The sequence below is a fragment of the Bufo gargarizans genome, chromosome 9 (assembly GCF_014858855.1).
Source record: "Bufo gargarizans isolate SCDJY-AF-19 chromosome 9, ASM1485885v1, whole genome shotgun sequence".
Lineage (NCBI taxonomy): Eukaryota > Metazoa > Chordata > Amphibia > Anura > Bufonidae > Bufo > Bufo gargarizans.
This window is the reverse complement of record NC_058088.1, coordinates 177,265,048-177,284,419: the sequence shown is the minus strand read 5'-3', so window position 1 is coordinate 177,284,419 and position 19,372 is coordinate 177,265,048. Positions and strand designations below refer to the sequence as shown.

General features: G+C 46.3%; 1 protein-coding gene across 5 annotated transcripts in view; it reads right to left on the bottom strand.

Moving 5' to 3' along the window:
- The window catches only part of IQSEC2 (IQ motif and Sec7 domain ArfGEF 2), a 200,155-nt gene that overhangs the window by 17,177 nt on the left and 163,606 nt on the right, over window positions 1–19,372 (bottom strand). For all 5 annotated transcript variants that reach the window (XM_044305346.1, XM_044305350.1, XM_044305348.1 and 2 more), the window contains 3 exons: window positions 16,861–17,131; window positions 16,097–16,483; window positions 8,690–9,558 (listed from right to left, as the gene is read on the bottom strand). In XM_044305346.1, the coding sequence (XP_044161281.1) occupies window positions 8,690–9,558; window positions 16,097–16,483; window positions 16,861–17,131 (1,527 nt within the window). The remainder of the gene's footprint in view (window positions 1–8,689; window positions 9,559–16,096; window positions 16,484–16,860; window positions 17,132–19,372) is intronic.

The window sequence follows — 19,372 nt, the reverse complement described above, 5'->3', positions numbered from 1 at the left end:
CATCTGTTGTCCCTGCCTACTTGAGTCGCCCTGTCTTTTGTCAATTTGGACCCGTCTACAACATAGTGCCACTTTTAGTTTTTTTTTTTCCAGGGCCACTTTAAGATCCTAGCTCGCCCCTGCATGTATATGTGTTTTGCTGCAACCCACTCCCCTCCATACAGAGTTTCGTTAAGGTAGGTTAGTTAGTAGGTCACTCAGCAAACACATGTCTTTGTCTGGGTGACCACCTCTTCTATTTATACACTGGCATGTTGTCAGGATCTGATTACACATCCCGGATTTGTCACGATCAAATGCATGTGAATGGAGTTCCTGCAAACCCGTTCAAATGTTATGAATAATTTCTATGCCGATTATTGGCCACACTGTGAAAAAAAAACAAAAAACATACCACGGAAATAAGAAGCACGCTAAGTCCACGGACAATGGAGCTAATCATCCGTGGCGGTTCAAATTGCAGAGTGCGAGGTTCAGATTTCTGTCGACGCATCATGTGAACATTCCCTTAAAGGGGTTTTCCTCAAATGAACTACTGATGACCTATCTTTATCTGCAAGTTTGGTCTGGCATGTCGATCGTCGATTGATCAGTCATCTTCTAGCCAATCCTAATCTTATGTCTATGGTCAGTTTTAGTCTTTCTTAGTAGGGGGGGGAACAAAAATCCTGCAACCCTTTGTGCAATCTGCTCAGGGTACAAGGAACCCATTATGTCAACACATTATGCGCAACTGTCGCGTCCTGAGCCTCCTCATTTCCGTCAGTGTCTTTCTGCCACATGCTTACACCAGAACACAAGAGGACTTCGCTTCCACCTAAGAAAGCCAATTAAAGACGAGAAATGCAAGTTTTAGGCCAAAATTCACGTGGTCTCCACTGCGCTACTCTCCAGCTGATACAGAACTATAACACCTAGCATGCCCTGCCAGCAACAGGCTTTTAAATCATGCTGGGAGGTGTAGTTTTTAAAACAGCCAGGATTTTGGACACGATGGGTCTAAACCTTAGGGACCATAGGCAGAATTGTGGACTAGAATATTGATATTTGTGAGAACTATTCCCAACAGAAAAATAAGGCTGCTTAGTTTCAGAAACAGCGCCCCTCTTGTGCGTGGGCTGTATCTGGTATTACAGCTCGGAGGCACAATATCAGGCATAGACCTTTCACAAGAGGGGTGCTGTTTCCGAATTATTCTGACACCATGCCTCCAAGGCTATATGTTCAGACATGCAATGGAGACTCCGTCACAGAATCTGCCATATTGGATGAAATCAGGGCTGCATGCCCGGAAAAAAAAAAAAAAAAAAAAAAAAACCACGCCATGACTGTACCCCAAATGGACTTGGGATCTGTTGGTGTCCATGGTGTGACAGATCCGGAACTTCGCTATATTTTCAGTTTATGATGGCAACTGGGATGTAGATGAATACTTTGATAGTTTTTTTTTTCTTGTGGCATCAGCACATGATACAATAGTAGAGGAAGGGATTATTTCCAGTAACAGTGCTTAAAGGGGTATACCCATCTGAGACAATGTCCTAGCGATATGTCCCCATTGTCGGAGATCGGAAAACCCCTTTAAAGATCCCCCATGTAATAACAATTCTGGAGCATCTATTCTTATGACTAGGCTGTGCCGTTTCTCTATTATTCCTGCTAGAAGTTATGAACGAATTGCCAGCAGTCTGCAATGAAGGTCCAGCTGGGTGTTATCAATTGGGGGCATGTCCCTGCACAGTCTGACGCTATAAAATCAGTGCTGCCAGGATGTGCATGGGCACTCCCTCCAACTGGTAACACCCAGCTGGACCTTCATAACAAACAAGTCTGAAATGGAAGGACTCGAGGCATGTACAAGATCACGTACGGTCATGGTTTTACTATATGAAGGATGAGCAAGTTGTCAGTAATCTTTTCAAAGACTTATAAATGTCAGTAAGTAAATCTGACAATTAGTAGAATATCAGAAATATGAGTCTGTCCCATAAAAGCAGCAGATGGCTGTGATCACACATCGGCCACACGTACAGAGCCCGCAGTCCGGGGCTTCACGCACGCTACGTAATCCGCCTGTTCACACCATCCGGTAGGGGATTTATTACTTCTGTCACCAGTGAAGCTTATGATGGTCATCGTGACCCAATACCTGGTGGTCCCGGTAATGTGCAGGAGGCCAGCATCGTTATACTGGGGGCAATTATTACATTCTTCAAGCCTTTAAAACAGCACAAAGCAGCACAAGAACTAAACATCTAATAATGCAAATAATAGACATGTACAGAAGTGATCTGACGTATGGGGTCTTTATACTGAGCACATTACCTTGTACATCCACCTATCTGACAACCCTACATTGTATACTGTATATTCACCTATCTGACAACCCCGCATTGTACATCCACCTATCTGACAACCCCGCATTGTACATCCACCTATCTGACAACCCCGCATTGTACATCCACCTATCTGACAACCCCGCATTGTACATCCACCTATCTGACAACCCTGCATTGTACATCCACCTATCTGACAACCCCGCATTGTATATATTCACCTATCTGACAACCCTGCATTGTACATCCACCTATCTGACAACCCTGCATTGTACATCCACCTAACTGACAACCCTGCATTGTACATCCACCTAACTGACAACCCTGCATTGTACATCCACCTAACTGACAACCCTGCATTGTACATGCACCTATCTGACAACCCTGCATTGTACATCCACCTATCTGAGAACGCTGCATTGTATATCCACCTATCTGACAACGCTGCATTGTACATCCACCTATCTGACAACCCTGCATTGTACATCCACCTATCTGACAACCCTGCATTGTACATCCACCTATCTGACAACCCCGCATTGTATATATTCACCTATCTGACAACCCTGCATTGTACATCCACCTATCTGACAACCCTGCATTGTACATCCACCTAACTGACAACCCTGCATTGTACATCCACCTATCTGACAACCCTGCATTGTACATCCACCTAACTGACAACCCTGCATTGTACATCCACCTATCTGAGAACGCTGCATTGTATATCCACCTATCTGACAACGCTGCATTGTACATCCACCTATCTGACAACCCTGCATTGTACATCCACCTATCTGAGAACGCTGCATTGTATATCCACCTATCTGACAACGCTGCATTGTACATCCACCTATCTGACAACCCTGCATTGTACATCCACCTATCTGACAACGCTGCATTGTATATCCACCTATCTGACAACCCTGCATTGTACATCCACCTATCTGACAACCCTGCATTGTACATCCACTTATCTGACAACCCCGCATTGTACATCCACCTATCTGACAACCCTGCATTGTACATCCACCTATCTGACAACTCTGCATTGTACATCCACCTATCTGACAACCCTGCATTGTATACCCACCAATGCCACAACCCTGCCTTGTATACCCACCTATCCCATAACTCTGCACTGCATACCCACTAATCCTACACCCCTGTCTTGTATGCCCACCTATCCCATAGCCCTGCATTGTATACCACAACCCTGCATTGCATACCACCCATGTCTGTATGTGTCACACCAGGGAGCCGAACCCCGTAGCCCGTCATGCAGTGCACTGGGTATCCAAACATGAGGGCGCACATAAGAATCACATGGTCACTTTAGCATTTTAACAGCTCACAAATCTTGATATTCTCCGATGTCTGGCACTTTGCATGTGGTCAGTGAAGCCATAATGCCTTGTACACAAACTGCTTCAGGCCTGTGGTGTAAACAAGGTGTAGAAGTAACGCTTAAAGGGGAACTCCACTTTTGCACAATTTCACTTACCCGATTCTACAGTTTGACTCTATAAAAATCTGTAAAATCTGTAATTTGTTGATACCAGGGGCGGATTGGGAACGCAAAGTGGCCCTGGAACAAAACCATAAAAGTGGCCTCATGTTGTATGTAGGGCCAAAATGGAAGGAGGCAGGGTCAAGCCAAGTGTGCGGGGTCAGCAAATCATTGGGCGTGGTTCACACAGCATACCTCCCGACTTCTGAAAAGCCAAAGGAGGGATAATAGCTGGAGTGTGCCACGCCAAATTTATTTCCACTAAGCCATGCCTCCGCTCAGTGCTCTGTGTATGCCCAATGCCACCCATTGTCACATAGTAGTATGCCCCCTCTCTGCTCCCACCCAGTAGTTATGCCCACCGTATAGTACTGCTGCCTCCACACAATAATGTTGGCCCCCTATTAGGGTTGCACTGGGTATCGAATTATCGATACCCAATCGATAACTTTTGTACCAGTATCGATTTGATACCGGGATTTGCCTATTTACCGATACTAGGCTGCGCTACTGCACAGCCTCGTATCAGAGAACATGGATCGCGCTGCTCTCAGCGCAGCCATGATCCCTCAGCAGCACGGGGAGAAGGAAGCAGTCTCTCCCTACTACCCCCCTGTGCCACTGCCACCAATGAGAAGAGAGAGGGGTGGAGGAGGGGAGGGGCTGTGGCTACTGCGCCACCAATGATGATCACTAAATCATTAATACAAAAACAGGAGGCGGGTGCCGGCGGCAGAAACACATAACCAGCACCCGACCTCTATGACAGGGTGCTGCGATCATTGGTGGCAGAGGCCACAGGGTCCCTTCCCCTCCTCTTCATTCATTGGTGGCAGTTGTGATCAGACCCCCGGCAGTGAAGTCGCAGGGCTCCGATTGGTTTCCATGGCAGCCAGGACGCTACTGAAGCCCTGGCTGCCATGGTAACCTCCCTGCTGCTGTGTGTACTAAGCACAGGGCAGCAGGGAGAGTGTGAAGTCCTATTCACCCTAATAGAGCTCTATCAAGGTAAATAGGACAAGGGATGAAAAGATCCAGGTTCTAGCCCCTAAGGGGGGAAATAGTTATTAAATAAAAATTAAAAAAACACCAAAATATTAGGTGTGAATGGAGAAGGAAAGGACACTTCTAAGAAAAGGAGTGTAATGTTCTTAGCTTTAGGGCTCATGCACATGAACATATGTATTTTGCAATCGGCAAAAAATACGGGTGACATCAGTGTGCATTCCGTATTTTGCGGAACAGAACAGCTGGCCCCTAATAGAACAGTCTTATCCTTGTCTATAATGCGGACAATAATAGGACATGGAATGCATACTGATAACAGGGAACGGAGTAATTTCAGGTTTTTTTTTTGCAGCCCTATTGAAGTGAATGGTTCTGCATACGGTCCGCAAAAAAAAAGTGCATGAGCCCTTAGAAAGATAGGGGGCATTCAGGTTGTCACTACCATCGAACTGATTCAATGGTAATGCCCGTAAGGAACCATAAGGGGGCCACGTGGCCCCTCCTAGTGGAAGAAGGGGGCGGGGGTAGAGGGAGTCTTGGCGAACTATAGGCAATATAGCTAGAGTTAGTAGGGCTAGTGTAGGGACAATGGGGCTGGACACATGCTGAGAGTCTAGTGGGGGTGGCTAGGACACAATAGGGTGTAGAGTAGGTGGGAAAATAGGTGTAACTTGGGAGTAATTGGTTGGGGGGATGAGTCCAGGAGGGTTTAAGGAAGGGTGGGTGAGGTCCCAGCAGACTGATTTGCTTTTTTTATATTTCAAAGTCCTATGCACCAAGCCCTTATGTTGAAACTTTTTGTTGCCAAAGTTATAGGGGATTTCATGTAAGACAAGATGGTGGCACTGTGTAGGACTCGGACTGCCCGGCAGATCCTGGTGTCAGAAAGGCTTTGGCAACCATGAATGTTAGGGCTAACCAGCAGTTTCCCAGGGGAAGCTAGTGGCGGTGTGCGAGAACCTCGGGGCCCTGATTAGTGGAAGAGCCAAGGGCACACAGGTCCTTGCCGTATTGCGCAATTGCAGGGTCCACTTGTTGGCAACTTTAGTATCTCTATAAAATATATCCTCATCAGCTTCTATGTTGGTTGCACTTATTTTTATTCTGTGCAAAGTAAAAAAAAAACAAAAAAAAAAAACACATGGAAACCAGCAACAAGCTGCTGCTGACTAATCCTCAAAAAAAATAAAAATCTATTTAGATGTCAACCTGACTTTAATCAGACCAGATACCTCAGGGAGTCACAAAAACAAATATATAGACTCAAACTAAAGCCACGATGAGATCTGTCAACAGCAACTAACCCGCTTGTTGACACTTTCTATGTAGGCACTAATAATAATTGTAAGTAGAGGCAGGTTTCGATTAAATCTGCGCGGTGTCAGAAAACGATGAGGCGGCGTGCGACAATCTGGCGGATCAGGTTTCCGAGTGCATCACGACACACAACAGTAAAAAGCACAACGACCGCAGTAAACGTTACTTCTACTGTGCTCTTCACCGGGCTCCCAACGACGCTGTATATGGGATGTGAAGAATAGGAGAAGACAATGTCCTGTAGATGGAGGAGCGCAGAGGACTTGGCTTAAGAATCACAAATGGAAGCACACAAAAATAAAGTTTGCACCGATTCCAGATAAGGTCAAGGGTCTGGCTTAAGATACTCGTTCCTACCAGCAGATGGCAACACATAACCGTTCCTTGAGGAGCATTGCCTAAGCAAGGAGCAGATATCCCTTTCAATCTAAAATGAAGATGTCTACGCTGAGCTACAGGCATCTACGAAATGCCCTTGAGTTGTGGTCGGCACAAATTGGTGCTTCTCGATTGAAGCTTGGACTTCATCTCATCTTAGATGAAGCATCTTGTAGACCCCTGCTCAAAGTCTAGGTGGGAAGCCGTGTATCATACATGTTAGGCTGCAACATAAGCATGTTACCAAGTCACTCCTGGAGTAATATCGTGCATTTCTACATATTTACCAAGCTAAAGTGACCTCATGGAGTGGATCCAAGGTTTCTCCAGCAAAGGAAGTTGGAAGCTGAAGGGCCACCAAACAGGCGAATTATGAGCATTTTCACCTAGACGTGTTAATCTCAGCAAATGTAAGTAGTTCCAAGTCCAACGTGTTGAAAATAAACCCTCGTGCCAGGCCTTCTACGAACCATGAAGGACACGATGGCACGCTATGTTCTAAGCCACAGTACATGCAAATTTCTGGGTACGACCGCAGTGGTTATGTGACTAAGGCCTTACCCTGACATACAAGTGGCTCTTCTGGTTCAAGAGGGCCTCAGGTTGGGCGATGTCAACATGCGCGAGGCTCCTCATTTCCACAGGGACCATAGCATCAACACGAGGGTGGTCCATAATAGACTGAAACACTGCCAGCAAGTGCAGACCACCTCCTGTCCCAAGATGGGTGCAGTGTGTTGAACCAGCACCAAGAGGAGACCCCCCTACTGTGACATCGCTTGATGTGATGCGGTAACATTCATCACCCCCACACACACAACCTATGAGGTCCAATCTACATCACAAGGTGTCTAAGAAAGATTATAAAGAATAGGAATAATTAGAAAACCCTTCTATTCTCCATGAAACAACAATTCTGGAGCATATTTTCTTAGAATTCTGCACAGTGTTGTTCCTCTGTTACTCCTCGTGGAAATCTCTGAATATTTTGACAACAGGGTGTTGTGTCCCTACCGAGTCTGGCTCCGTGCTGAGAGCACCAGACACATCCTTTGAGAAGGAGGATATTAAAAACCAGTTGTCAATTTATTCAGAAATTTCTAGGAGGATTAACAGGGGAACGGCACAAGGCAGAGTTATGTGTAACAATGCTCCAGAACTGTTAGGTTATGAAGAATACAAGCATTTATAAAACAGACACGTCAGTGGAGATGAAAGGTCCTCTTTAAAGGGGTATTCCGGTTGTTTAAAGGTATCCTCTATCCACAGTATGGGGGATAACTATTAGATCAGTGGGGGATTGGTACTCGATCACAAGAACAGGTACCCCATAACCCTCTGGAGCCTCCTGAAATTAACGTTGCGGGCGGTCGGGCATGTGAACTGCCGCTCCATTCTTCTCTATGGGAGTTCCGGAAATAGAGGATCGCTGTACTCCCGTAAAGCTGAGTGGAGTGGCAGTGTGCATGCTCGACCTACCGTTGAGTTCATTTCGGGGGGGTAACTGTTCTTGTGATCGGTGGGGCTCCCAGTGGTAGGACCCCCAGCGATCTAAAGGCACTTTCACACTTGCGGCAGAGGACTGCGGCAGGCCGTTCCGTCGCCGGAACTGCCTGCCGTATCCGTCAAAATGTATGCAATCTAATGGCATTTGTCAGGATCCTGATCTGTATGACAAAAGCATTGAAATGCTGGATCCGTCTCTACGGTGTCATCTGGAAAAACAGATCCGGCATTTTTTTTTTTCACATTTTTTACAGTCTGAGCATGCGCAGGCCGCAAAAACTGATCCGTTTTGCGGGGCCGGATCTGGCATTAATGCATGTCAATGGGAAAAAATGCCGGATCCGGCATTCCAGCAAGTGTTCCGGAGCATGCTACGGTATTATCTCCGTCCTGAAAAGGCAAAAAGACTGAACTGAAGACATCCCGATGCATCCTGAACGGATTGCTCTCCATTCAGAATGCATTAGGATAAAACTGATCAGTTATTTTCCGGTATAGAGCTCCTAAGACGGAACTCAGTGCCGGAAAAGAAAAACGCTAGTGTGAAAGTACCCTAATTGTTATCCTTTATCCTGTTGATGGGGAATAATTTGTTGCAACCGGAATGCCCCTTTAAGTCCCGTCGAGCACCTACTTGTTGAACAGGTTGAGGCCGATGCGGTACTGTCTCCTCTGGACCACATCATTGTTGAAAGCGGGCGAGTCCCAGCTGTGCCTGGTCTCCCTCTGGTACGTCTGCTTACACAGCGTGTTGGGGGGCTCCCGCAGACTATCATGGGAAGAGGAGCCGGAGCTGCAGTTGATGGTTTCGTTGGAGTTGGTGGTACTATTTAGACTTTCGTTATCCCCATCAGAGTTTTCCCCAAGTTCCTGTTTGCCGTGGTGAAGATGCCGTACCCCTCCCATGCCACCTCCGACTCCCACCTGTGTACCATTATTCCCACCTCCAGAGTCCGAAGAGGGAGGCGGAGGATCTGGGTGGTAATGGCGATGCGGATGTGGGGAGCGGGCGGGTCCTTTGTGAGGTGCTTGTTTGAGAGTCCCGTGTGGGCTGCAGTTCTCTTGTTCATACACAACCTGCCTATTCAGAGACCCTCGGTCTGACCTGTCACTCAGATCTACAGAACTATCACTAGGGGGCTCAATAGTGAGCAAAGGAAGGTGAGCCCCCCTCATTCGAAAGTCTCGGCACTCCATGCAGGGCGTGCTCCGCCTGCTGCCGTTTTCCCGACTGTCTTCCCGGGAGGAGGAAGTGGCCCAGTATTCTTGCCGAGAACTAGTTCCTTGTGGAGTGTCCTGATCGGAGCTTGGAGGTCTATCCAGAGAAAGGGGCGACACCGGCACGCCCTCGTCCATGTAGAGGGTGACATCGCTGAATGAAGTAGCAGTGCTGTCTCCGTGTTGCTCTTTGCTTTCGCCTTTTTCCAGACTCCCCTTTTCATCGGCGCAGTGCATAGATCGGCAGCTTAGAGCGTCGTCTATCGACTCCGCCAGAGACTTTACCTGACGAGAAGAAGAAACGGAAAGTTATCCCACGCAACTGACAGAGGACTACAGACAAATTATTCAATCTGGGGAAAAATCTGGGGAAATCAGAACATAAAGGGGATGACCCACGAACAGCATTCATCGCCTGTCCATAGGATATGAGCGCTGGGGGTCCGGCCGCTCAGTTCCCCACTGGTCCCAGACTCAACATAACATATCTGCCTTACAATATAGGAAGCAGGAATTCTGCTCGCAGGCAGCAAAGGGGTATTCCGGTTTTAATAATTATATTAAGCTTGCAGACCTTTATAATATTCCATACAGTAGCCTCTCCCTAAAGAAAGAAAATGGTTTGGCCCATTTTAGTCCTGTAAAATGCATTTGTAGGATAGGACTAAACATGGCGTCAGTCATGTGATCCTCACAAGTATCATGTGACCTGGCTTTAAAGGGGTATATTCCATCTCACACATTGGGGGCATATCGTTAGGATATGCCCTCAATGTCCTATAGGTGCAGGTCCCACCTCTGAACAGAGCTGGCAAAGTCCCGGAAGGCGCACCGTGCTCGCGCCAGGCCGCCTTATATTCATTCAAATAGCCGAGCGCTGGCTTGGTTATTTCCGTCAGCCCCATAGAAGTGAATGGAGCGGTTGCTGTGCTTCTGCAGTCTGCTTCTCATTCATTTCAATGGGGCTTCCGAAAATACGGAACACTCGCCTATTTTTGGCGCTCCCATAGGAATAAATGGAGGACAGCCGTGCATGCGCGTTGCACCCTCAGGGACTTTACCCGCTCCGTTCTAAGTATAGGAGCGGGTCCTAGACCTATAGGACATTGGGGGCATATCCTAGCGATATGCCCCCCCACCCAATGTCCGAGATGGGATAACCCCTTTAAGTTAACTGCTCAGATATCCAACGGGTGAAAAGTAGTGTATTGAGGAGCAGAACGTGTATATACTGTATTACTACCTGTAGCAGTAGCTCATCATATCAGTCAGTATCTGTGTAGAGGCCGATATCGGAGTGTGTTTTTCTTTTTACACTAACAGACATCACCTAGAGACAAGCAGCCATTTTACACCACCTAAAGACAGGCAGCCGTGTGGATACACACAGTGATGTAGTTACTGTAATAACTCTGCACATGGATGTCATGTAACACTGCTGCTTACTGAATGTCAGGGATTATATGATGTGAAGAGTGTCACGTGACTGATGCCATGTTTTCAGTAAGGCCATGGATACATTACACAGGATACATGGGCTATACCATTCTACTGCATATAGGGGTCAATTGCCTGATATAAGGCATATATAGGTATGCAGGCAGAATTTTAAATACATGTATATTAGAAAATTGTATGATCTCCTATTATATAAACAAATATATTAAAGATATAAAACTGGAGTACCCCTTTAACCAGTTCATCACTTTTGCTTCCATGGCACCCAATTAGCCATATCCACTTACAGTTCTAGTTGTATGATGTGTGCAGACTATTTATGGAGGCTCTATAGAAGACATAAGTATGTGACGGGTCGAGTTTGGATGAGGCACTGGAATAATGTAGACATGGCCATTCTCTTACTATATACTTCATGGGATTAGTGAACCTGATCAGGAGTCTTTCTTTTATTGTGAAGTCTGCCGTATTTCTGGTGGAACTGAAGAGCACTTAAAGGGGTTGTTCAGGATTAGAAAAAAACATGGCTGCTTTCTTCCAAAAACAGCGCCACCCCTGTCCATGGGTCGTGTCTGGTATTGCAGCCCAGCTCCATTGAAGTGAATGGGCCAGAGCACACTTTTGTCTAGTCCTGTAGAACCCATTTAAAGTCCATCTATCCCTGATCACCATTTTGTTCTAGGTTTAAAATTCTGTACTGGTTAATCTCTTGATCTAAAGGTTTGTTCTTCCGATACAGAGCTCAAAATCCCCTGAACATACATATAGATTTAAATTTTAATATTCTGGCTACCTGCAGCCACCACAAGGGGGAGCTTACAGTATACAGTTTATGCACTGAACTCAATAATAAAATAGTATGCAGTAAAGCTCGCCCTAGTGGTGGCTACAAGCGTCCAGAATGTTATGTTTTTAAATGAATGTAGGGGGGGTCATTTGTAGCTCATAATCTTAATATATAAGAATATATATAAGAAATATATTTAGAAATGAATAGGGACCGAATTTTCGGAGATTCACTTTAAAAGCGCCAAGATCTTAGCGTGGAGACTTCATCTAAGCAATGAGACAAGATCCGCATGAGGACGTGCATTCTGCACTTAACATTGATCAGCTGTAGCCATGATCTACCGCTATATGTCAAGTGTTATTCCCGTCAATGCCTGGGAATTAATCAGCAAAATGCAAACAAAGGGAAACCGAGCCAGCAGAAATGTAGCAGAGCTGAGCATCCGTAAAGGTGGTGGCCCCTACCAAGTGTGGATCAGCCCCTAAGGGCTCATACACACGAACGTATATTCTTTCCGCGTCCGTTCAGTTTTGTTTTTGCGAACCGTATACGGAACCATTCATTTCAATGGGTCCGCAGAAAAAGCGTGTTCCATTTCCGTATTTCCGATCTGCAAAAAAAAATAGAACATGTCCTATTACTGTCCTAGGATAGCACTGTTCTATTAGGGGCCAGCTGTTCCGTTCCGCAAAATACGGAATGCACACGGACGCCATCCGTATTTTTTGCGGATCCGTTTTTTGAGGACCGCAAAAAACATACGGTCGTGTGCATGAGCCCTATCTCTGAGCGGCAGAACCATTAATCTCTGGGTCACAGGCTTTTAGACCCAAAGGTGGTGCTTTATTTTAAGGTGTCCATCAAGCTGTACTTTTTAATATAGTATAATAATAGTATTTAGTATAATAATATTATTAATATAATAATAATTATTATTATTAATAATAATAATAATAATAAAAATTAAAGTGGGGAGAGGGAGGCTTTTTTCACCTTGAAACAGCGCCACCTTTGTCCATGGTCTGTGTCTGGTACTGCAACGCAGCCTCATTCCAGTAAATAGGACTGAGCTGCAATACCAAAACATGAATAGAGGTGATGCTTTTCTGAGGGAAAAAAAATATATACTTTTTTTAAATAATCTATTTAAAGGGATTGTCCATAATTTTTATATTGATGGTCTATCCTCAACAATATATCGGATGGATCGGTGGGGGCGTGACACCAGGCACCCGTGCTGATAAGATGTTCCCAAAAATCTCCATCCATTGTGTAGTTGATGGTGTTGGTTACTGCAGCCGTCCTCCTATTCATGTGAATGGAGCTACAGTAACCAGCTCCGTCCACTATGTGTGTACTGTGCATGTCTGGAACAGCTGATGGGTGCAGCCACGGGGTGTTAAACCCTTGCAGATCACATTCTAAGGTTAAGCTACCAATTGAAAAAAAATATAAAAAAATGTGAAAAAAAACTTTAAAAGGGGTTGTGCCATGAAGAATATTCTACATTTTTAAAACCAGCCCCTGGATTTGAATACTTTTGTAATTGCATGTAATAAAATTTTTTGCATAGCCAAGGAGCTAGGTATTCAATAAAATGTATCTGTATAGCGCCACCTGCTGTTTGCTCTTTTCCTTATTTCTCCGTCCACCTCATTAAGGTGGTTGCACGTGCTCCGTTTAAATCTTCAACTGCCGCCAGCCATATCCTCTGTTAGGGCTCATGCACACAACTGTATGTATTTTGCTGTCCGCAAAATACAGAGCCGCAAAAAATAAATAAATAAAAATATAGGATGACATCCGCGTGACATCTGTTTTTTTGGCGAATACGTTGTAACAATGCCTGTCCTAGTCCGCAAATCGGACAAAATAGGACATGTTCTAGCAGGATATACGGATACGGAAGTCATTTTATTTTATTTTTTTGCAGCCCCATTGAAAGAAATGGTTCCACATACGGGCTGCTAAAAAAAAAAAAAAAAAAAAAAAAAGGGGAACGGACACAGAGAAAAAAAAATACGTTCATGTGCATGAGCCCTTAGGGAAAGAGCTACAGCAGTTTGGGCACCACCCTGAGCTGTGATAGTTATACAGCTGCAGCAGAAAAGATATGCTGCACGAGCAATGATTGTGAGAAAGATGCAGCAGAAAGGGCACCCCCCTGAGCTGTGATAGTGAGACAGCTGGAGCAGAAAAGATATGCTGCACGAGCAATGATTGTGAAAAAGATGTAGCAGACAGGGCACACCCCTGAGCTGTTATAGTGAGACAGCTGCATCTGAAAAGATATGCTGCACGAGCAATGATTGTGAGAAAGCTGTAGCAGAAAGGGCACACCCCTGAGCTGTTATAGTGAGACAGCTGCAGCAGAAAAGATATGCTGCACGAGCAATGATTGTGAGAAAGCTGTAGCAGAAAGGGCATGCCCACTGAGCTGTGATAGTGAGACAGCTGCAGGAGGAAAGATATGCTGCATGAGCAATGATTGTGAGAAAGCTGTAGCAGAAAGGACACACCCCATGCGCTGTTATAGTGAGACAGCTGCAGCAGAAAATATATGCTGCATGAGCAATGATTGTGAGAAAGATGCAGCAGAAAGGGCATGCCCCCTGAGTTGCCAGCCTGAAAATAAATCTAGCATTGGAGCAATGAATGTGGAGATCTCTGGATCCATGTGAAGTGCACGGCTGGTTCTAGCTTTGTTAGAAAGAGGTTGTCATGTCCTATATGATGTCTGATTTTCCTTTTTACATCAATAATGGTATAAACCCTTTAAAGGGTCCGTGGATGCAGTTGTGCTGTATTTTAAGGTGTTTGTAGCAGCTGACTACATTCTCCTCAGTCCCAATATTTCCGTTCATTTTGGTCCTCTTTGGCTTCAAGTATTCTCGCCATTGCCTAGAGGAGCAATACAAATCCTCCGTGCCACACCGCTTCAGCCCTCCTCCGCTTTTGAGATCCAATCTTCCCTTGGTGAAATATTCCAGGGGTTTCTGGCCCTGGATATGGCTTCAGACTTAAAGGGGTTGTGTCGCTTCAGGAAATGACATTTATCATGTAGAGAAAGTTAATACAAGGGGCTTACTAACGTATTGTGCAAGCACGGCCACCGCTGCTGGACTGCAAGGTGGTCATAACCATGGAAACGAGCAGTGTCTGGAAAACTGAATCCAGCCAGCAAAAGGAGGCAATATGGACAATCGCGATACATTAGTAAGTGCCTTGTATTCACTTTCTCTACATAAAAAAAAAAAAATGCCATTTGCCGAAGTGACACAACCCCTTTAAACATTATTAAGGCAGAATAATAAAAAGCCAACGGGCGGCACAGGGTCTTTCTTCATGACATGATGATGAAAGATGTCCTGGGAGGGCGAAACGTTAGCTTTTGATTACTATGCCTTAATAAAAGGTTACGACTTAACCCACATCTGATGCCTTGGGAAGATTCAGAGTACTTTGCATCAACCCTCGAAATTCCAGGTCAGTGCCCGGAAGGGAGGAATGTTTAGATTGGAAGGTAAGTAGTCCAGCTGCTACTATTTCACGTGAAATATACTAACCGGGATGTAACGCCTTTAAACTCTACACCATGGCAGGACATGTGATCATTTCATAAAGGGGGTTTAGACAGAATTTGGGGCACCATGGTGTAGAAGACGACATGATCCAAGCAGGTCCTTCGATGATATGCATCTGTGGAGCAGCAATAATCTACTGATATATTAATTTCCGCAAGGGCAAAAACACAAAAAGGGTAGCCGGGTAGGGGGGACTCACAGAAGTATAGCAGGAGGAAGACAAATGCAGCTCTGCGGTGCACTATGACACAGCTTGGAGAGAGAACACAATAGGAATATAGCTATTAAAGTTGATCCATCACCGTAAGAGGCAGACACTTCCCCGGTTGCGGAAACATTCTTAACTACGGTAGTCCGTTAATTCAACAGGAACTGGATCCGTGTGACCATTATTTGGCGGTACAAAATGGCTGCCTCTGTACGTGTAGGTGGTGGGTCCGCTTTAACTGTATGACAGGAGAGCCACGGAAGGGCTCCGTAATACCACATTACAAAAGATACAAGACTTGGATGTCCTCTTTAGTAGGCTGGGGCTACATGGCGACATGTCGCACGATGAAGTCATGGTTGTCTTTAGGCTGGCGACTTGGGTGGTGTGTAGGACTGCATCCTCACGACATAATGGAGGTGAATAGGGTTGAAACCCATCCCAGAAGTTGCCACGACCACGATCTAGCGTTGTTCGCTTTTTTTTTGCGATTCGGTGGCCGCGTTCGTGACAACTTGAAGGTCGCGTTACAATCCCGTGCACTTCCATTATGTTGAAAGGTTCAGCGCACACGAGACTTGCATTGTGGTCCCCGGTGGCAATGTTGCGTGCAACTGGTAACCAAAAAAGCCATGTTGCTTCGCGACTCCATAGGCAAAATTTCTATGCCGTGTCGAAACGCGGCGCCCCGATCTTCATGTCGGGCGACGGGTTGCCTTGCAGCCCCAGCCGTATACTTGTCTCCTGTTCCCGGGAATAACACTCATCCTTACAGCGCCTCACCTGTTTGGAAAAGGAATCCTCCAGCTCTGTGATCTCATTGGAAAACTCCCCCGAGGTGTTGATTGAATCACCGTCCATACCGCTGCAGGAAACCCCATACTGAAGACCTCGCTCCCCCTGCCCACGACATGCAGCTACCCCTTCGTCCAATGACACGGGTTTGCCCTGGAAGTATGGGGTGTTGTGGGTCTTGTCGTACTCCTCAAAGGAGTACTGCATGCGCATGTTGGATAGGATGATCCGACGGGACATGCGGCTCTCAGAAGCAGAGCTGCGTAGACGTTCAAAGTTCTTATTCATGCGATATTGTCTGAATGCGGTCTGGATGGTGCGAGCTGCTCGCCGGCTGAGGAAATAGCCCCCATACTTCCTCTCCAGCATTTCCACCTACATCAGGAGACAGGTAGAGTGTGTGTGTAAGAGAGGGCCCGAGGACACAACACGGGAGGGAAGGGTACAAAATAAGAGACATGAGGTCAGAGGAACATATATGGGACAGGGAAGAAGCATAAACCTTAGTAAGGAGAGAAGTTTCCAAACTTGTCCTTCAGATTTGTTACCAGTCCAAATAACCCGCTAAGGGACTATAAAAATTTAGTACGTGACTGGTTGGAAGTTACTAGGACTATGACATGTTTGAAAACCACATCTCAGAAGGACAGGAGAGGGGAAAAAAGACGGAAATCACAGACCAAGCCTTGATATGAGACAGAAGGAAAGTCAAGGACAAGGAAATTGATTTGGGTTTCAACAAGAGTAGATACCTTCTTGTCCTGGAGGTCAGAAGACAATTCATAGCTGTCAGACAAGGCTTTGGATCTTTTATTCTCTTCTTCTTCCTGTTTGCGCAAGGCAACGCTGGCGGGCTGTAGTCTGGCCCTTTGACTCCACTGGAGTCCTGGGTGAGACGGGTGACGGGTGGGTGATGGCAAGTCGTAGTGATCGCTTTTCACCTCTCCACGGTAGGGGGGCTGCTGGCATGGACTGTCAACAATTGTTCCAGATTCGCTGCCAAGAGAGTCGCCACCTTCAACGCTGAAGAGACAGACAATGGTAATAACCAAGGGCAAATGAAGTGACCGCCATTAGAAAAAGCTAGAGGACAAGGCAAGGAAGCAAACACACCGTGCATACAGGCAGAGGGAAGCTTATAGTCAGTAGAAGCACACCGGAATATTAAGTGTAGCGTGATGGGTCGCATACTGTCAAAGACAGACAACGGGCATACGAAGCAAAAAAAAAACAAAAAAAAAACATGCCAGTCAGCCAGCGACTGATTACGAGGAAGCACCACACAACGTCAAGGCGGGGATGCACATGCCAACTGTACTGGTAGCACTGGCAGAACATACAGTCAGCCAGAAAGGGCACATACAACAGAGAAAAAAATAGGTTGGCAATCAAATGCAAAAAGACAGTCGGCCAGGGTGACTACATACTGAGCAGAAACAGAAATACTGTTAGCCAATACGGTGAATGCATGGAAGAAACAAGAACAGTCAGCAAGGAACGGCACATGTGGACATATGCAGGAAAACAATCGTTTGCCGGGGGTAGGTTTATACTAACAGTGGCCTCACTGAGTACAGCCAGAGATGGCACATTGTAGAAAACAAAGCAGAAATACAGTCAGGCACAGAGGGTACAACAACAGCATGCCTGCCAGCGAGAGCTTTATACCATAGGGGCATCGCACTGTACAGTTAGCCAGACAGTACATAGTAGCAGAAATACAGTCAGATGGTACACACTGTGGAGCAGCACATGTACAGTCTGTCAGGTTGTGTACTGTGAGTAGCAGAAACACCGTCAGCCAGAGAGAGTACAAGCGGTGAGTTAGAGGGTACACACACACTGACAGGAGCAGCACATATACAGTCTGTCAGGGGGTGTACTGTGAGTAGCAGAAACACCGTCAGCCAGAGAGAGTACAAGCGGTGAGTTAGAGGGTACACACACACTGACAGGAGCAGCACATATACAGTCTGTCAGGGGGTGTACTGTGAGTAGCAGAAACACCGTCAGCCAGAGAGAGTACAAGCGGTGAGTTAGAGGGTACACACACACTGACAGGAGCAGCACATATACAGTCTGTCAGGGGGTGTACTGTGAGTAGCAGAAACACAGTCAGCCAGAGAGGGTACAAGTGGTGAGTTAGAGGGTACACACACACTGACAGGAGCAGCACATATACAGTCTGTCAGGGGGTGTACTGCGGGTACTGACAGAAGAAGCAGAAACAGTTGGCCAGAAAGGGTACAAGTGGTCAGTCAGAGGGGACACACTGACAGCAGCAGCAAATATACAGTCTGTCAGGTTGTGTACTGTGAGTAGCAGAAACAGTCAGCCAGAGAGAGTACAAGCGGTGAGTTAAGGGTACACACACTGACAGGAGCAGCACATATACAGTCTGTCAGGGGGTGTACTGTGAGTACCAGAAACACCGTCAGCCAGAGAGGGTACAAGTGGTCAGTCGGAGGGGACAAACTGACAGCAGCAGCAAATATACAGTCTGTCAGAGGGTGTACTGTGAGTACCAGAAACACCGTCAGCCAGAGAGGGTACAAGTGGTGAGTTAGAGGGTACACACACACTGACAGGAGAAGCACAAATACAGTCTGTCAGGGGGTGTACTGTGAGTAGCAGAAACACAGTCAGCCAGAGAGGGTACAAGTGGTGAGTTAGAGGGTACACGCACACTGACAGGAGCAGCACATATACAGTCTGTCAGGGGGTGTACTGTGAGTACTGACAGAAGAAGCAGAAACAGTTGGCCAGAGAGGGTACAAGGTACAAGTGGTCAGTCAGAGGGGACAAACTGACAGCAGCAGCAAATATACAGTCTGTCAGGGGGTGTACTGTGAGTACCAGAAACACCGTCAGCCAGAGAGGGTACAAGTGGTGAGTTAGAGGGTACACACACACTGACAGGAGCAGCACATATACAGTCTGTCAGGGGGTGTACTGTGGGTACTGACAGAAGAAGCAGAAACAGTTGGCCAGAGAGGGTACAAGTGGTCAGTCAGAGGGGACAAACTGACAGCAGCAGCAAATATACAGTCTGTCAGAGGGTGTACTGTGAGTAGCAGAAACAGTCAGCCAGAGAGGGTACAAGTGGTGAGTTAGAGGGTACACACCCTGACAGGAGCAGCACATATACAGTCTGTCAGGGGGTGTACTGTGAGTAGCAGAAACACCGTCAGCCAGAGAGAGTACAAGTGGCGAGTTAGAGAGTACACACACACTGACAGGAGCAGCACATATACAGTCTGTCAG